The sequence below is a fragment of the Penicillium digitatum genome, chromosome 2, assembly GCF_016767815.1.
Source record: "Penicillium digitatum chromosome 2, complete sequence".
NCBI lineage: Eukaryota > Fungi > Ascomycota > Eurotiomycetes > Eurotiales > Aspergillaceae > Penicillium > Penicillium digitatum.
The window spans coordinates 678966-697130 of record NC_089385.1 but is presented as its reverse complement, the minus strand read 5'-3'; the positions used below and the strand labels follow the sequence as shown (position 1 = coordinate 697130).

General features: G+C 50.2%; 7 protein-coding genes across 7 annotated transcripts; 3 read left to right on the top strand and 4 right to left on the bottom strand.

The window, feature by feature from the left end:
• Positions 1-846: 846 nt before the first annotated feature.
• On the top strand, positions 847-3207 carry Pdw03_6323 (Acyl-CoA dehydrogenase/oxidase; the record flags this gene model as incomplete). The annotated part of the gene is made up of 1 exon (XM_014680124.2): positions 847-3207. One exon carries the CDS (start codon positions 847-849, stop codon positions 3205-3207), a length of 2361 nt encoding a protein of 786 aa, XP_014535610.2.
• Positions 3208-4444: 1237 nt separating this feature from the next.
• On the bottom strand, positions 4445-5089 carry Pdw03_6322 (Six-hairpin glycosidase; the record flags this gene model as incomplete). Its single annotated transcript, XM_014680125.1, has 1 exon — positions 4445-5089. One exon carries the CDS (start codon positions 5087-5089, stop codon positions 4445-4447), a length of 645 nt encoding a protein of 214 aa, XP_014535611.1.
• Positions 5090-6078: 989 nt separating this feature from the next.
• On the bottom strand, positions 6079-7744 carry Pdw03_6321 (Six-hairpin glycosidase; the record flags this gene model as incomplete). The annotated part of the gene is made up of 2 exons (XM_066101310.1): positions 6079-7552; positions 7617-7744. 2 exons carry the CDS (start codon positions 7742-7744, stop codon positions 6079-6081), a joined length of 1602 nt encoding a protein of 533 aa, XP_065956393.1.
• Positions 7745-8168: 424 nt separating this feature from the next.
• Pdw03_6320 (DNA polymerase subunit Cdc27) lies at positions 8169-9941 on the bottom strand (the record flags this gene model as incomplete). The annotated part of the gene is made up of 9 exons (XM_066101309.1): positions 8169-8311; positions 8368-8541; positions 8597-8746; positions 8794-8815; positions 8886-9191; positions 9248-9426; positions 9478-9719; positions 9785-9840; positions 9891-9941. The coding sequence occupies 9 exons, from the start codon at positions 9939-9941 to the stop codon at positions 8169-8171; spliced, it is 1323 nt and encodes a 440-aa protein (XP_065956392.1).
• Positions 9942-10137: 196 nt separating this feature from the next.
• Pdw03_6319 (DNA repair protein (RadR), putative) lies at positions 10138-11472 on the top strand (the record flags this gene model as incomplete). The annotated part of the gene is made up of 3 exons (XM_014680127.1): positions 10138-10672; positions 10723-10852; positions 10911-11472. 3 exons carry the CDS (start codon positions 10138-10140, stop codon positions 11470-11472), a joined length of 1227 nt encoding a protein of 408 aa, XP_014535613.1.
• A 98-nt stretch (positions 11473-11570) lies between these two features.
• Pdw03_6318 (Vacuolar sorting protein SNF7 family protein, putative) lies at positions 11571-13244 on the bottom strand (the record flags this gene model as incomplete). The annotated part of the gene is made up of 4 exons (XM_014680128.2): positions 11571-12269; positions 12329-12751; positions 12813-13107; positions 13195-13244. The coding sequence occupies 4 exons, from the start codon at positions 13242-13244 to the stop codon at positions 11571-11573; spliced, it is 1467 nt and encodes a 488-aa protein (XP_014535614.2).
• Positions 13245-13822: 578 nt separating this feature from the next.
• Positions 13823-14814, top strand: Pdw03_6317 (Allantoate permease; the record flags this gene model as incomplete). Its single annotated transcript, XM_066101308.1, has 2 exons — positions 13823-13829; positions 14093-14814. 2 exons carry the CDS (start codon positions 13823-13825, stop codon positions 14812-14814), a joined length of 729 nt encoding a protein of 242 aa, XP_065956391.1.
• Between the last annotated feature and the right edge of the window lie 3351 nt (positions 14815-18165).

The window sequence follows — 18165 nt, the reverse complement described above, 5'->3', positions numbered from 1 at the left end:
TGAGAGTCGCGCCGTCGCGCTTTCGACGTGACGTTTACGCGTGAGAGTCACGTGCGATAAGATAAGTTAAATTGAAACCAAATTCGGGGGTCTGATTGGTCACAAGGTCGAGGCCACATTTAGCTCTGGGTTTTTTCTTTTCGTGGCTTCGCATGTCAGGTAGCAGCCTTGCATTTTAATTTAAATAAAGGGTGTATATGTGAATAGTAACATTGGGTAAATAGGCATGATCTTTTACCATAACTGCACCTTTGAGGCCCGCCAAGTCCACGGGTTCGACAACGGATAACTCGCCTCCCTGGGCTTGGCATCGAATGACTCTATCTCAAGGCCAAGTGTTTGTCTACTTCTTCATTGCATATGTTTACGGAATTTCCTGAACGAATGGTTTGATCTTCTATCCTCAGAAACCTTCGAATCTTCCGCCAAGATCCGTATACCATACGCCCTTTCCAGAGACGTTCTAGTAGAACCCGATGGAAGCTTGAGATAATCATCGCCCCGCTAGGCTTCTGTGACATGTTTACATCTTTTTGATCTCAATTCCAACGTGGCATCTCCGTCCAAGGGGTATCTGGCCCCTATTCACTTTACTCCTTTTTCGGTTTTGCATCATTGCCCTTGATTAAAGGGCTCTCTTATTTATACTGCGGGGCAACAATCAGCCCAAGGCTCCGCAAGACAGCGCGGTTTATATCGACTTTTGGCCGCGAGTTTCTTTCCCATCTTCTTCTTCTTCTTCTCTTCAAATTTGACTTTGTATTTCGCCTTTAATCGCCAATGGCGCTGACACAGCACTAATTCAAGTCGTCATTGGAAGTGCTATTGGAATGAAAGTGAATCAATATGTCGATGTTCCGATCAGCAGCAGAAATATCATCGGACTCAGATTCTGACTCAGGTTCAGAGGCAAGTCAAATTCAGGAACGTGGTTCATCTACTCCTCGACATCCTCCAGAGAATCAATCCCGCGGCTCGAAGAAGGACCAAACCAAGCAAGTTCCGAAAGACTCGGGTTCTGCAGATGCAGACTCTTCGATCTCCTTCGGCGATAGATCAACATTACCACAAGATCTGGCAGGTGTAAATGCTGATCAACATGCGACTGTGATGACAGCCGCCCTCTTGGAATTTTACTGTCAGAGTCGAGCAGCAGATATTCTCAATGCCCAACGCGGCTCTAATAAACCGTTCAGTCGACACAGCCCTGAGGCTCAGTATCTTGGCAAGAAACTCTACAAATTCAAATCTCAGTTCCTGTCGACTCACGGTATCTTGGCCGATGGCATTGACAAAGAGGAAATGGGGCCAAGTAGGCAGAATTATCGGGATAACCTCGACTTGCTTAGTATATCTGCCCTCGAGGAGATGAATTTCCATGAACCTGGTGCACGATTTTCGAAAATTAGCTCCGGCGAGGACCGCGCCTTAATTACAAAGCCTTCTACAAGGAGACCCAGCGTTGAAGATGTGGAAAGTCCTACTCTGTTCCGGCGGAACACCGAACCAGCTTCATCATTTAGGAAACAGCTACCTCCTTCTAAAAAGGTGGATTTCCTTCCAACCGTTCCCAATGAGCCAATGAACTTCCCCAACCCTTCAATACCTTTGTTTGGCAGTTCGCCTGTAGGGGTTCCTCTTTTCCATTCTCCAACAGCCCCGCCATACAACCAGCTGTCAAGATATTCCGTCGAATTCCAGGAACTCAAGATCTTGGGCCGCGGGTCCTTCGGCGAAGTGTACCACGTTACAAACCATATCGATGGACAAGACTATGCCGTTAAGAAAATTCCTCTCAGCCAAAGGCGACTTGAGCAACTGCAATTTGGAGGTCAAAATCAGCTCGAGGTTATCATGAAGGAAATTCGAACGCTTGCCCGCCTTGAGCATCCAAATATTGTTCGATACTATGGGGCATGGGTCGAGCAGGCTCATCACTCTCACCCGCCTTCAGCCGAATACCACCCTTCTCACGCAGCTTTTGAAAACTCGCAAAACAATTTGTCATCTCCAGATAGCCCAAACGAATCGAGCATGGGGATTGTCTTCGGATATTCAGAAAATTCAAAGCTCGAGTCCGAGTCAAGTTCTCTGCCTGAAGATCATAGCTTTACCGAGAGCGTTCATCGCTGGGATAGCCACGGGACAGCCTCGTCCAATCAGTCCAAGAAAAGCTCCCGAAAGGGATTGCATGAGGAAGATGATGAAATTGAATCCATTCCCCGTACCTTCCATGGGAACACTTCTGTTGGACAAACATCTACTTTCGGAGAAACCGACGACATCTTTACTGATGGTTTGAGCCAAGATCAGTCTAAGCTTCAAGTTCAACCCCGTTACCGGCCCGGTCAGCAACCCCCCGCGGTTATTCTTCACATCCAAATGTCACTCCATCCTATTTCACTCGGCGCATACCTAAACCCTCAAGCCGCTCCGAAGTACGATGAACTTTCACTCGCCAGACGCCACTGCTTCCACTTACTGCCCTCGCTGAATCTCGTGATGGACATTGTTTCGGGTGTAGAGTACCTGCACTCAAAAGGAATCGTGCATCGTGACTTGAAGCCTGCAAATATCTTCCTTTCTGCACCAGATAGCAGCACAACAGGCACATGCAATACTTGCAGCTCCAGTGAAGCTTCTCCCACCCAGTTCTGCTGTCCTCGCATTGGAGATTTTGGTCTCGTGGCCGACATTTCTCACATCAACAAGCCTTCTCAGGGCACTGTGACACCATATCGAGAGGGGCCAAAAATACAGCGGGTAGTTGGAACCGAGTTCTATCGTCCTCCAGCCAATCTGTCTGCGTCTCCAAGCGACCCGAGCTCATCAGTGGATTACTTTGACGAATACAAGATCGACGAAAAGCTCGATGTTTACGCGCTTGGCGTCATTCTTTTCGAGACTATCTATCGTTTAAATACGAAGATGGAGAGACAATTTGTCTTGAGTGATCTGACTCGCGGGTCAGGCCAGGATCCAGCTGAGCGCACCATTTTCCCTGCGGACTTCGCCGCCAAGATCGATCATGGCTCGACTGTGCTGGACAATGGAACATCAGTTGCGGATTATCTCATGACATGTATCAAAAGAATGTTGGAACCCAAATCGAAGAAGCGGTGGAACTGCCAGGATGTCAAGGAGCATTTGTGGGCGATGAAGAAAGCCGTTTGCCGATTCGAGGAAACGCAGGGCACGCAGACATGAGTGCCCTAAACAAAGACAAGGACCAATCAACTCGGACTCTAATACCATATACCCAAAAAATAACGACAGAAATGCAAAACTCCCCTCCATCAAACACAAAAAGCAGACCAGCACTTCAGCCTCGGACAAGTGGCTCTCCTCACACTCTTCTCAGTTGACCGAGCTTGGTCTTCTCTGCATCAAATAGCCTTGTACTTCCAATCATGAAATAGTCCATGAAATAGTCCAATACACCTATATACTTATGTAGCTATCGATTCATTTCCCCGCAACACTAACTACAACATCAGATTGGCCGACAATCTCTTCCCTGCAACAGCCCCATACAGCGAGCCCCTAATCCCGCAACTAGACATCCGCAATCGGAACAAGACAGACCTGCACCGCAACCTTCACGCCACCATGTACGAATACATGACATCTCCTCCTGCACCACAGAGTTGGAAGAAGCAGACAAAGTTCCCGAGATTGTACGCTGGCGACATCGCAAGCTGGGCTACAGAATCGATCATGCCCATACGACCGAAGGGGACCCAGCGGACCTCTTTCTGCCTGGAAATGTGCCGCGCGAGAACTGGGATACGTGGTGCTCGCCGATTGCATTGGACGGGCTCACGCACTTTGGGAATGTCATGTAAATTGGGAGCTTGCTGGTAGCAATTTGATAGGATTTCTGCAGCCTTCCCTTTTGAGGGTAAGGAACCAATTGCCAACAGGCGAGAACTAGGTTATCATCAAGTCCTGATTGCGAAAATGTTCATGGAACAGCTTATGAGTATCCTCGAACTTACCAAAGATTGTTCTTCTGACAACGTCTATGTTAGAGGTATGACTCTGTCTTGCTCAAATTCATGCCAATCAGGGCTCTGTCAAAGAGTGTTCGAGAAGCACAGTAGATTATGAAAGGTGTAGGTTATACAAAGCTGGGAAAGACGTCGGGTTAGAATTGAGCAGATTAGTCGTGATGCGCGGGGTCATTCAGTCAGCGGCAGAAGTGAAGTGATTGTGGCGGGATTGACACCGAGGGAGAAGATAAAGGTGGTTCGCACTCGGTGAAAGACGCTTGAGAAGAGACGGTCGATAGTCGGACGGAAAGTTGGGTTCTGCATTAGTTTATGGATGTTGAACGTAGTTGATCTCAATTACTAGGGAGGATTATTTATCAGTACAACAAGAATAGTCCGCAGTGTTGGTGGCCTTTGATCGTCTTTTGGTTGGTCTTTTAAGACAGTGGAAGCTATCTCGGAGAAACCTGGCTGCCATACTGATAATTCCCCTTGTCATCCTCCCCCTCTCCATAACTAAACCCACGACCTAGTTGATCCACAAGACCAATTCGCATCGAGAAACCAGGCATGAAGGTGTAGTCAGCGACGCTGGCATTCCCTTCTAGAGCAAGTAGATCGTGCAATGCACCAACGTGGCAACCCCAAACAAACAAAAACACATCTTTCCATGCAGTTGCAGACACCAGAGCACCTGTGCCACCCCTACCATCCGCGCCCGCCTCCTGTGCTCGAAGCGGACCTCCGTTAGCCTCAAAGATCTCCTTCACCTGTCTACCCCACTGCTGCTGTGTCGGCATTGAGACTAGCGTCTTGCAGGCGGGCGGCAGAAGACTCGTCTGGACCAGTATTAACACTACGTAAGAGGGAAGAAGGAGGAATAATTGGTCAAATAGCATGCACCCAGCTACCAGGATATCAGATGCCACAAGGTACGACATTTCCACCATCGTGACTTCCTCGTCCGAAGGGGCGAGGTCGCTATTGAATAGAGCTGGCGCATATATCATCACCGCATCGGCCACGGCATAGACCAAAGTGGGAATTACTAGGGCTTTCCACCGTTGGTAGTCATAGAGTTTAGATACGAGGTGCATCTGGTTGCGCGAAAGGACAATGTGCGCGGTCCAGAAGAAATGGTACTCGGCTAGTAGGACTGATGCAATGGTATATGCGACTGGACTGGGGAAAAAAAAATGCTCGATATTTCTACCACCCAGGAGTGCAATATCCAGTAGAAGCAGGCAACACCGATGCCATTGAAGAGAAAATGGACGCCGCCTTTGTGGTAGAGGACAGCAGTGGTTTGGAGTAGGTGGCGACTGGAGGGAGGCTTCTTGTTCCCGAGGTCAGAGCCTTTGGCTTGCTTCTCCACGGTCTCAAGGATTAAGATGGACATCAAGACATGGCCAACAACATATCGGATCCGAGGGCCGTTAGCCGCCGCGGGGGAGATAGGGGATCTTTTGTTCTTCGCTTACTAGGTTGTCAAGAAATAAGCCCTAGAGCAATCGGTACTAAAATTAGAATAACATTGGGTTGGACAGGTTTTTCTTGAAAAAAATCCATGAGCTCGTGCAAGTATTGGACCATCTCCAGTGGAATGGATGAAGGTATTGAAGAGTTTGTAAAAGAGGTATAACAAAAAAGGGTGGAGTGGATCCCATCATGTGTTCATTGTATAGCGGACAGTTGACGTTCGCTTTCCGATGGAGTACCAGTCTGATCCTCTGTGGAGTTAATTTGGAATTTGCTGGCAAACTGACTCAGCCCTGAAGTCAGGTGGCTTTTTGTCGACTTTTAAAGTGGGTCCCTTCCAAGGTTAGGACTTTCGGAACGGCCCGTTTGGGTACCTGGGACATGCCGCAACGTTATCTAACCCATCTTGAGGTTCAAGCTAGACAAGGTGGTTGGAAAAAAGTGCCGAACTTCTAATGAATGAATTGACAAAAAAAAATTACCACATTCGAAAAATCATGCAAGGAATGGAGATAATGATACAAGGACGAAGAGGTTTAATATTGACGGGTATTCTCAGGAAACGCCAAAGAAGCCCAATCACCAAGCAGGCATTTTGTCAACCTTCTTAGACAGTATAAGGTTTCGCATTGATACCGAAGATCAAATGAGGCCTCTCAGCAGCAATCTGAAGAACAGTTTGCGCAAAGACCGAGTTCGCCCACGCAAACCACGGACGGGTGTATTCTTTGATGTTGTTCACATTGATAGATTCATGGACAAGCCCGAGCAGACTAGCGTTACGAACGAGGTTGAGATTTCCAATAATCTCAGCGTCATTGTCAGAGGTCATGGCTTGGACAAGTAGAGACATGGGCCAGGCGTTCTCAAGACCGATGTGTGGGCCACCAATGCCGTGGAACTGCGGACCTACCAGGTAGTACGGATTCGTGGCCTTGTCCGTGATCATTTTTCGTGTGTTCTGATAGACGGGGTCTGATTTGTCTAGAAATCCGAGGTAGGGCAACGAGAGTAGTGATGGGATGTTAGCATCATCCATGAGAATTCGTGACCCGTACCCATCGACTTCAAAGGCGTAAACATCTCCATATTTGGTGTGTTGAACAATACCGTGATCGCGAACTGCCTGAGCTAGTTTGGTGCCGCGTTCCTGCAGATCTGCAACGAGACTTGCAGGCCCACCGGCGGCCTTGATGACTTTCGCTGTCTTTTGGAGCTGCACGGACATCATAGCGTTGGGTGGAATGAAGAAGCCTAGGATCGTAGCATCATCACTAGGCCGGAAGGCACTGCGAATTAGACCGGTCTCGCTGTTTAGCGGGTTGCCAACACCAGCTAGGTTAAGGGTCTCAGTGCCAATGGTGGTTTCTCGCTGGAACGTGTACTGATTTTGAACGAAGTGGCCCTGCGAATTGAATGTGGGCTGGGACTCCGCATCAATAGTTTTCAGGACAGTTTGCAGCGCTTTGTACCATCGTTCGGTTAAGAACTCGGTGGAACCAGTGTTCTCATAGAACTCAGTGCCTAGCTGTAGGAAATGGGCCAGAGAGTCAAGTTCATATTTGCACTCAAATACAAAAGACTCATCATAGGCAGGATGCACAGTATCCTTTTGACTGCTGGCTTCTGGCTTGATGCCGCTGAGAGCCGGTGGCTGGAAAGCATTGCAATAGGGCGACTGGATAACGAACTCGGACTGGGTGTTGATGGCGCCTAGGATGAGCGAGTAAAGGCTCTTATCCTTCGCAGCCAGTTTCTGGTAGTTTGTGATCTGGTTGGTTGAGTCACGCAGCCATTCGGCGTTGATGTCACCCGTTACGACGAAGGTCTGCGCGCCGGTCCATTGCGCGCCGTCCCGCCTCGCATTGGTGCCTGATGTTGTTGATCCGTTCGTATGCCACCGAATCGTAGTATCGAGGGTATTCGGGAATGCATTTCGAAAGAGCTGAGCCAGGTCTTTATCGACTAAACGCGAAGTGATGTCGTCAATGACCTTCTCCACGGCGGGTGATGAGAATGTCCGACATGGTTCCGCAGGTCGCTGAAAGGGAAGGTTCAAGGGACCACCACTATAGGGAGTGCTGTGTCATTAAGGCCTCGATTAGAATATATTTGGCACATCTCTATGAGACTGTAGACACTCACTGAGGTGTTGATGCATAGGAGGTGTAGTCTGGGCAGGCACGTCGCAAGATGGCTGGGTCGTCTCTATTTGGGAGAGCGCCAGTCTGAAGGCCCAGCAAAGCGACTGTAAGCACGGCAGAAAGGACCATAGTGCAAGTATCAGGTCGGCGAAAAGTGAGCGATAGACTTGTACTGCTATAGGGAAAAGACCGGGGTAAAAAAGAGGGAATGGATATCGATCCCAACTAGACAGGGTCACATTCCACTACGCGCTAATCTCTCCGTGCTATTGACAAGGATCTTTTGAGCTACACGGCCCTGTTTAGAAACTCCAGGGCAATTCCCTATAACATAGGAATCTGAAGTCCTCCGTACACCGGGTGACATCGGTCACGACACAATCACACTCTTCCCCACAGCAAATGTGGATCAGATCGACATCGCGGAATTCCCTTTTGGGGTTGATGCATTTGACATAGAATGTGTTGGATGTGCATGTGCATGGTGCTTTGGTGTTAAATGTCTATGCTTCGAAAAATTCATTGGACATCTCAATAACTCAATAATACCACCTCATTTCTTCCCAAAGAAAGACATGATATTTCCCTGCCCCGCTGCTTTACCAGCCTTCGCCTTGGAAACATTAACCGCGGGCTTCTTCTTAGGCACCGGCTCATCCTCAGAGAAAGACTCCCATGTCGCTTCTTCCCGGGTGACTACAAAAAATTAGAACATCTCACCAGACAAAGGAACCTGGGCGGTAAGCACGAACCTATGTACCCTTCTTCGTCCTTGACCGTCTTCTTCTTCATGACTTGCCGCTTGCCTCGCCGCCGTCCACCTTGCACAGTCACTTCTTCTTTAAGTTCAGTTGGCTTAGATGGTGGCGGTTGTTCAACAGGTGTGGGCTCCCGTGGCTCCTCATCGGCATCGGGCATTTCTTCGTCTGGATTCAGGTCAGTTGGTTGTTTTCAGGTTGGTGGTTGAGGAACACGGTATACCGTCAGCCTCATCATCATCGTCGTCGTCCATCATCTTCTTGAGCCTTTCCTCGCGCTCCTTCCTGTTTTCGCGGTTTGCTACTGCTGTTTTATCGGTGCTATCAGGGAACAAATCTTCTGCCTCTTCTTCAGATGCATCATCGAGGACAACTAGATCAGGTTAGCTAATGGTTTCTAGCCAAGTAGGATTAACTAACTATCTTCTGCACTCGGTGCAGCCTGTAGTCAAAGTTAGTGAAACAAATTACGTAATATGATAGCGATTTACAGCACAGGAGATTGAACGAACCGGTTCTGCGGGAGCTGATGCTTTTGACTTTGGCTTTGCCTTGGCGAAAGAGCTGAAAAGATTGCCTTTCTGCTTGGCCGGCACTACTTTACCCGAAGGCTTCGAGGATGCCTGGGAGTTGGCAGCAGAGGATGTCTCAGACTTCGGTTCATCGGACTTGGTAGCTTCCGTCTTTGCTGGTGATGCTTCCTTTTGTAGCGGCCGTTTAGCAGGCACTGTCGACGCAATCGAAGGCTTCGATGCCTTTGCAGCCGGTGCCTTCACAGTTGGAGCAGCGGGGGGCGGTGGACGCGCGCCAGTTCTCCGCTGGAACATAGAAACATTAGATAGCGACGAACTTGTTCAAGTAATGCATGGCCTACCTTGACGTTCCGACTTTGGATCATGCCCCATTGCTTCCCGCACTCCAATGGATCGTCCTGCCCGTGTGTACTTGCAATCTCCCGATTGGCATCGACCAACACATTCAGATCCGGCAGAGCTGCAGACTCAAGACTGTAGACATGGATTGTAGATATCGATTGGAATGTTGATTTTGCATCTGCCCGACTCATTCAGTAATCGGTCCATCACCAACATTGAATCTACGGACCTTCCAGGTCTTCCTCGCGTGCCAACACAATGGAGGTAGTCCGAATCGAGTCCGAGGATGCATCCTGGTTCGGTATTGAGCTGGGTAAGTAGGGACTACTTTGCATCATCTCATCTTCATCGTCCGCATGGTCGTTCGTACTGGCCGGCTCGGGCGCTTTCTGGATACCGGAGATGACGTAGGTTGCGTGGACGGTCTGTGGCTTCTTCGCGTTCTCGTTGCGGTGGAATTCAAAAAGGATACTTTGCAACGGATCGTCAGCGTCAATTCCACATCCGAATTCTGCTGCTGCGAACACAGAGCTTACTGTTTGGCTCGGTCGGCGTGCACTTTGAGCGCGCGGCTCAATAAGCGATATGTGACCTAATACTAGTAAGCTCCGGCTTGTCAGAAGGGCATAGCGGAAATCATACAGGGCGCCGCTCATTGAGAATATTCTCAGCCAGATACAATTTCGAGTCCATGGTTGCTGCCGAAGTGCAAGTTGCTCCGACGCGTGCTCAACCACTTAACGCGTATCAGTCAGCGGGTCTTGGCATTTGCGGTCTCCTGCTCAGGCGGCTCTCCACTCACACTCTCTTTGTTAGCTATTGCCGGGCGACTTTGGTTGGGATTTCCACAGAAAAAGGCTCAAAAGCTCAGCATCTAGGCCTCGATTCAATGGATCAGTCGTTCGAGCTCGCCGACTCCACCGATTGGTTGGAAACGCCACTTTCATTACTCGCGCCGTTCGAATCCTCACTACGATGTCAAGTCTGCAAAGACTTCTTTGATAACCCCGTTATAACGTCCTGCAGTCACACATTTTGCTCGTTGTGTATTCGCCGTTGCCTCAGCGCCGAAGGCAAATGTCCGGCTTGTCGGAGCTCCGACCAGGAGCTCAAACTTCGTCGTAATTGGGCAGTGCAGGAACTCGTCGACGCGTTCAAATTGGCACGACCTGGTGTACTCGACCTTGCAAGAAGAGAAAAAACTCGCCTTGCTAGTGGGCAAGAAAAAATAGAGAAACCGGCCCGAAAGAAGCGGAAGGTCGATCAGGTGGAAGAGGAGCAGCTACAGGTCCCAGAAACAAGTTCGCCAGGCCGACGAACTCGCTCTCAAAGATCCATAAACAGCTCGGCAGAAGAGCAGACTGTTCCTCAGATCGTACCCGAGGTCATTGATGATAGTCAGGACGATGAAGAATATATGCCCGGTATGACACTTTCATCACACGGATACCAGACCATTCTAATCGATTCACAGAAGATGGGTTGGTTGCTTGCCCAATATGCCATCGAAAAATGAAGGAAGAGGCAGTGTTTCCGCACCTGAATATACACCAACAGGAAGAAGAGGCACCCAAGAAGACCCCTACAAAGCCAGCGTCTTTCGGGTATGTTAATTCAATTGCATAGATTTAGAACATGGCGCTAATTGGACAACAATTACAGCTCATTAAAAGACGCATCCCAAAAAGGCCTTACCCTCCCCAGCAAACAGCCCGAGCGGCTTCCGGCCATAAACTACTCCATATTAAAGGATAACGCATTGCGGAAGAAGCTCCGTGATCTTGGAATACCGGACTGGGGACAAAAACAGTTGTTGCAGAGACGTCACACGGAATGGATGAACTTGTGGAATGCAAATTGCGACTCCAAACACCCCAAGTCTAAGCGGATGTTGCTCCAAGAACTGGAAATTTGGGAACGCACACAGGGTGGTCATGCGACGGCGCCGTCGCCATTCACCACTTCCAGTAATGTGATGCGCAAGGACTTCGATGCCAAGGAGTGGTCAAATAACCACGATGAAGATTTCAAGCGTTTGATCGCGAATGCGCGGAAAAAAAGTGAGGCCCAGGCACGTTCAACCATCCCTGTAGAAACTTCATCTCCGTCTGGGAATAGGCAACCACAACCCAAGCCCCAGGGTGCTGGATTACCAGTGAATGGTGGAGGCGTTGAGTTTGGCCCAGATACCGATGCCAATCATGTCATCGACCTATCCGGGTGATCTCAAAACAAACCACATTGAACTCGAATTGAGAGTCACCCAGAAGAGCAAATTCTCCTTTCGCTAATACAAATTCCTCTTCCACATTTTGGACAGTCTCAGTTTGCTTGCATCGGGCGGTCTTCGACAGACATGTTGGAGAGCCTGTCAACAATGCTATCTGTGAGCGCCGAGTTCGCATCTTCGGCTGCACGTGCTCGGCGGGAGGCCTCATCAGAGGCTTGCTTGACACTGTCCAGTTCGGCAAGCCTGTTCTTGGTGACTTCTGCCTCCTCCCTCTCTCTCGCCTCTCTGTCGCTCTGCTCCATCTCCGCAAGCTCATCATCAATCTCTCCCTCGTCAATGACCGGGCCGGCCTCGTTCATGATGCTTCCGACCTCATCTACCTTGCTCATCTCCTCCCGCAATTCCTCAACAATGTCCTCAACTCTCTCCGCACCGCCGATCTGAGTATGAAGACTACGAAGCACACCAGCACTCGCTTGTAAGACCTGCACCATATCCACCTGGCCGGCAGCTTGCTCGATCTTGGAATAAACCTCCTCGAGCTGCATTAGGGTGTTAAATCTCTGCTGGAGGTTGTGTTCAGCCATCTTCTTGGAACGCACAGCGGACAGCGCTGATATGCGGTTCTTATTTGCCAAGGCCGTCTTTGCAGACGCTGTCAGCTCAGCGATCTTTCCTTCCAGGCTTGTGACCTGTTTCGATATTGTCGACACCAACGTCTTGATGGATGCAATGGTTGTGTCCTGTTTGGTGATCTCCGGCGATTCATCTGCCGATTTGAACTTGATTGTCTAGCGATCAATCGGTCAGTATCAGGGTATTCTGGTCATCCTTATATAGTCCAACTAACCTTGCCGTCATACGCAATAGCACTGCTATCGCGTGATAAATAAAGCAACAAGACATCAAAATCTGCATCTGATAATTCCGTAGCATCATTTAGTATGGCCGCGAACTCTTCAACAAAGCTTTCCTTGGAGTAAATAAGGTCAAGCTTGGATGAGTTGCCGCCTGTGGCTCTCTTAACTGCTAGGTCTGCTGCTTCCCGTAGGTTCTCTACCAAGACCAGCTCCTGCACTTGCAGCTTCGGTGCCGAATCGCTCTCAGAACCTACGACAAAGCCTTTGAGTTGCCGCACTCCCCAGCCCATAACATTCCAAGGACTCAGAACCCCTGGATCAATAAGCTTCCACAGGCTTTTCTTTTGCAAAAGCCCAGCAGTGGTCTTGTAAACTGGCAATGGGATCATTAAATTGTTGCGCACTGCCTCATCCTAGAACACCCATTGGTTAGCTCGACAGTTCTGCCATCCAAAAGGTAGATAATAGACCCACAAATACAGTGCCTAGAGCTACGGGTCTCCCCCACTCTGGACTCTCTAAATCCCGGAGCAGCGACTCATCCGTTCGCAGAATCAGGTGGTCTGTCTTCTTTCGTTTCGCAGGCGATGTTCCGCTCTTAGCTGATATAGTCGAGCCGGAACGCACCCGCACACCACGTGAGGAGGTATAGCCGTACTTTGCGGCTCGGTTGAGTGCTTGTTCCCATGCGGCGACGTTAACAAAGTAGCCATCGGGGTTTGTCTTCTTCTGAGGGGTAAAATCGGAGTATAGGGAAGGTAAACGGTTTCTGAGAATATAAAACTGAAGGTTAGCATGATATTCTTCCTCTATTTCGGTGGGCTTTACGGCTCCTCTTTGAGACTTGGTCCTTTACCTTCGGAATGCTTCCTCGTTAGTGAGAATATAATTCAGCAGGTCGCTCATCATGCAAGGGTATGTTGAGGAGGAATGATTTGTCTCGCTCTAGGCAAACAATCCGTCAAGTTGTTGTGCTTTCCGGGTGGACTTCGCAGACATGGTTGTCTACAGCTTTATCATTATCCCCACGTGACGCGTCCGAACGTTTGATGTAATCCCGAAGACAAATCAGGCCGCTAATGTATTCGGCAAGCGAGTGGCGCACCCTAACTAGTGTATTAATTTCAAATGTAAATACATCAACCAAAACTCCATTAAATTAAATATAGTAAAATCATCTATCTAGCTAGGGATCTAGAAAACAACTCTTTTTACCCATATTTAATTTTTGTTCTATCTCGCCAACTATGTCACGGTGTGAACCGTAATGCTTAGTAAAAGGAATATCACGGCACGTGATCTCCGACCTGTTTATCTTGAACTTCAGTTCTAGATCCTGTTGTAGCTCTTCGAGCTACGTCTTGTATATTAGCCTGCCCCTGCCTGTGCCTGTACCTGTCAATGAGAATCTGATCTGTTACGACCTGTCCCTGCCAGTCATCTCCTATCATACCGTCCTGCCAGCCCGCACCCTGACAACCGTGATGCTTAGTTAGAGGAAGATCACGGCACGTGATCTCCGACCTGTTTATCTTGAACTTCAGTTCTAGATCCTGTTGTAGCTCTTCGAGCTACGTCTTGTATATTAGCCTGCCCCTGCCTGTGCCTGTACCTGTCAATGAGAATCTGATCTGTTACGACCTGTCCCTGCCAGTCATCTCCTATCATACCGTCCTGCCAGCCCGCACCCTGACACTACGTAGCTCCTACCCCTAGGAGTTGACTGTCTGAAAATGTCTGAACCGCCCCGAAAGCCCCCGAACTGAACTCTGGTAGACCCGGTCCTGAGCAGACCGCTACCACTGAAGATCCGCCTGCTACCACTGAAGAACCGCCTGCTACCACTGAAGAACCGCCTGCTACCGCTGAAGAACCGCCTGCTACCGCTGAAGAACCGCCTGCTACCGCTGAAGAACCGCCTGCTACCGCTGAAGAACCGCCTGCTACCACTGAAGAACCGCCTGCTACCACTGAAGAACCGCCTGCTACCACTGAAGAACCGCCTGCTACCGCTGAAGAACCGCCTGCTACCACTGAAGAACCGCCTGCTACCGCTGAAGAACCGCCTGCTACCACTGAAGAACCGCCTGCTACCGCTGAAGAACCGCCTGCTACCACTGAAGAACCGCCTGCTACCGCTGAAGAACCGCCTGCTACCACTGAAGAACCGCCTGCTACCGCTGAAGAACCGCCTGCTACCACTGAAGAACCGCCTGCTACCACTGAAGAACCGCCTGCTACCGCTGAAGAACCGCCTGCTACCACTGAAGAACCGCCTGCTACCGCTGAAGAACCGCCTGCTACCTGTAAAGTCCCGTCCGAGGAACCTGCCTGCACGACCAACTGGTCTCGAGAAACGAGACATTGCAGCCGTATCGCTAGCTGCGTGTGCTGCGTATGCAAGAAAGAAATACAGCATGTTCGCAATTACAACCGCGGACATCGAGACTGCACTGAACCCCAAGACCGACACTGAACCTGACCCCGTGTCTGCACTGCCTGAAGAGTTTAGAGACTTCGCCGAAGTGTTCTCACCCAAGGAAGCCGAGCGCTTGCCACCCCACCGATCATACGACCACAAGATGGTCTTACAAGAGGACAAACCCTTACCTTTTGGGCCCCTCTATCCCATGTCCCGAAATGAGCTCGAGGTCCTGAAAGACTGGATCGAAGATAACCTGAGGAAAGGGTTCATTCGGCCCAGCTCCTCGCCCGCTGCCTCGCCTGTTCTGTTCGTGAAGAAACCCGGCGGAGGTCTCCGCTTCTGCGTGGATTACCGTGCACTGAACGCAATCACTGTTAAGGACCGTTACCCGTTGCCGCTGACCAAGGAAACCCTGAATAACCTGAAAGGGATGAAGTTCTTTACGAAGATTGATATCATCTCCGCCTTCAACAATCTGCGAATTGCGAAGGGACAAGAATACCTGACTGCCTTCCGTACGAGATTAGGACTGTTCGAATCATTGGTGATGCCATTTGGTTTAACTGGAGCCCCCGCATCCTTCCAACGATTTATCAACGACACGTTACGAGAGTACCTGGACTGTTTCTGTACTGCTTACCTGGACGATATCCTGATTTACAGCCGCACGCGTGCGGAACACATAGAACATGTACGAAAAGTCCTCCAGCGCCTCCGAGAGGCAGGCCTGTTCGCAAAACTATCGAAATGCGAATTCTGTGTGTCCGAGACGAAGTTCCTTGGTATTATCATCGGTGAAGATGGTATCCGTATGGACCCCGACAAGATCGAAACGATCGTGAACTGGAAAACACCGACCTGTCTGACTGATGTGCAAGCCTTTATTGGTTTCGGCAACTTCTACCGCCGCTTTATCAGAGACTTCTTGAAAGTCATCGCCCCGCTCGTGAGACTCACGAAGAAAGACGTCCGTTTCGAATGGACACCTGTCTGCCAGCTGAGCTTCGAAGCCTTGAAGAAGGCGTTTACATCTGCCCCGGTTCTGAAAGCGTTTGACTGGTCCAAGGAGATAGTCCTGGAAACAGACGCGTCTGATTTTGTCTCTGCCGGTGTACTGTCTCAGTACGATGACGCTGGAATACTGCACCCTATCGCATTTTTCTCGAAAAAACACTCCGCCGCCGAGTGTAACTATGAGATATACGATAAAGAACTGCTAGCCATAATCCGCTGCTTCGAAGAGTGGCGTCCCGAACTGGAGGGCACACCCTCGCCCGTGAAGGTCATAACTGACCACCGCAATCTGGAATATTTCACGACAACGAAACTCCTGAACCGCCGCCAAGCCCGATGGTCTGAATTCCTGTCCCGGTTTAACTTCAAGATCACGTACCGTCCCGGAAAACAAGGTGCAAAGCCCGACGCCCTGACCAGGAGGTCAGAGGATATCCCTAAAGAGGGGGATGAGCGCTTAGCGCATCAGAGCCAGACTGTTCTGAAGAAAGAAAACCTACAGATAAACGTCACAACACGACAGAGAAACGGAGTCACTACAACCACTCCACCTGAACTGCCAGACCTGCCCGAACCACCATCTACGATCAAGGATTTACTGCTGGAAGCCTACAACCAAGATAAAGTAGTACAATCTATCCTGGAAGCGTTAGACAAGAACGCTAGCCGTCACCCTGAGATTACACTTGCCGACTGCGAACGAAGAGGCAACTACCTCTACTACCGGAACCGCTTGTACGTCCCTGACAACGATGAACTGAAAGCTGAAATACTGCGCCTGTGTCATGACAAGCCCACCGTGGGACACCCTGGCCGGTCGAAGACCTATGAACTGCTGTCCAGAGAATACTACTGGCCTAGAGTATACCAGTACGTGAGCGACTGGACCAAGAACTGCCATACCTGCCGCCGTATCACCCCCGCCCGAGAAGTCCGTCAAGGGATCCTGAGACAACTGCCCGTACCTGAGAGAGCCTGGCAAGATATCAGCATGGACTTCATCACGCACCTGCCCCTGAGCTACGGTTACGACGCCATCCTAGTCGTGGTAGACCGTCTGACCAAGATGAAGCACTTCATACACTGCAAGGGAACCTGCAACGCTGAAGAAGTCGCCCGCCTGTACACCCGTCATGTCTGGAAACTGCACGGCCTGCCGAATACCGTTGTATCTGACCGAGGACCCCAGTTCGTGGCCCAATTCTGGAAACACCTGACAAAGCGCCTGCGAATCACCAACCTGCTGTCAACCGCTTATCACCCGGAAACTGATGGCCAGACTGAACGCGCGAACGCCGTACTGGAACAATACCTCCGAGCGTATGTGTCCTACTTACAGGATGACTGGTCTGAATGGCTCCCGCTGGCCGAATTCACTGCAAACTCTCATTACTCCGAGAGCACCCGAGTTTCTCCGTTCTACGCGAACTATGGGTTCCACCCCCGCATCGGGTTCGAACCATCCCAGCCTGCCAGTCACCCTGCGACCCGAGACGCGGAAAAGTTCGCTACACGAATGCAAGAACTGACTGAGTACGTCCGCGCCGAGATACTGTCCGCACAAGCCCGATACGAAGAACAAACGAACCGTCACCGCGCCCCTGCCCGCCGATACCGTCCTGGACAACTGGTCTGGCTGAACGCCAGGAATATCCGAACCCTCCGCCCGCAGAAGAAACTGGACTGGAAGAACCTAGGCCCCTTTAAGGTCCTAGAAGCTATAAGTGCACACGCTTACAAGCTCGAACTGCCTGCTAGTATGAAGATCCACCCTGTGTTTAACGTCAGCCTGCTACAGCCTGCCGCCACGAACCCGGTAAATGGACAAGTTACTGAACCCGCACCGCCTGTCGAAGTCGAAGGACTGGAAGAATGGGAAGTTGAAGACATCTTAGATTCCCGCTGGGAACGACGAGGCCGAGGAGGCCCGCGTCTGAAGTACACCGTCAAATGGATTGGTTACGACGAACCCACTGAAGAGCCTGTTGAATACCTGGACCACGCCCGCGAAACCATACGGAACTTCCACCGAAGATACCCGCACAAGCCTCGCCTCGACGGAGCTCGGCTCTAAGGGAGGGGGTACTGTCACGGTGTGAACCGTAATGCTTAGTAAAAGGAAGATCACGGCACGTGATCTCCGACCTGTTTATCTTGAACTTCAGTTCTAGATCCTGTTGTAGCTCTTCGAGCTACGTCTTGTATATTAGCCTGCCCCTGCCTGTGCCTGTACCTGTCAATGAGAATCTGATCTGTTACGACCTGTCCCTGCCAGTCATCTCCTATCATACCGTCCTGCCAGCCCGCACCCTGACACCTAAGTCCTTTTGATGGTATCAGGAACGATGCCAGGTAGAGCGCCGAGCAGATCTATACCGCAGTATTGGT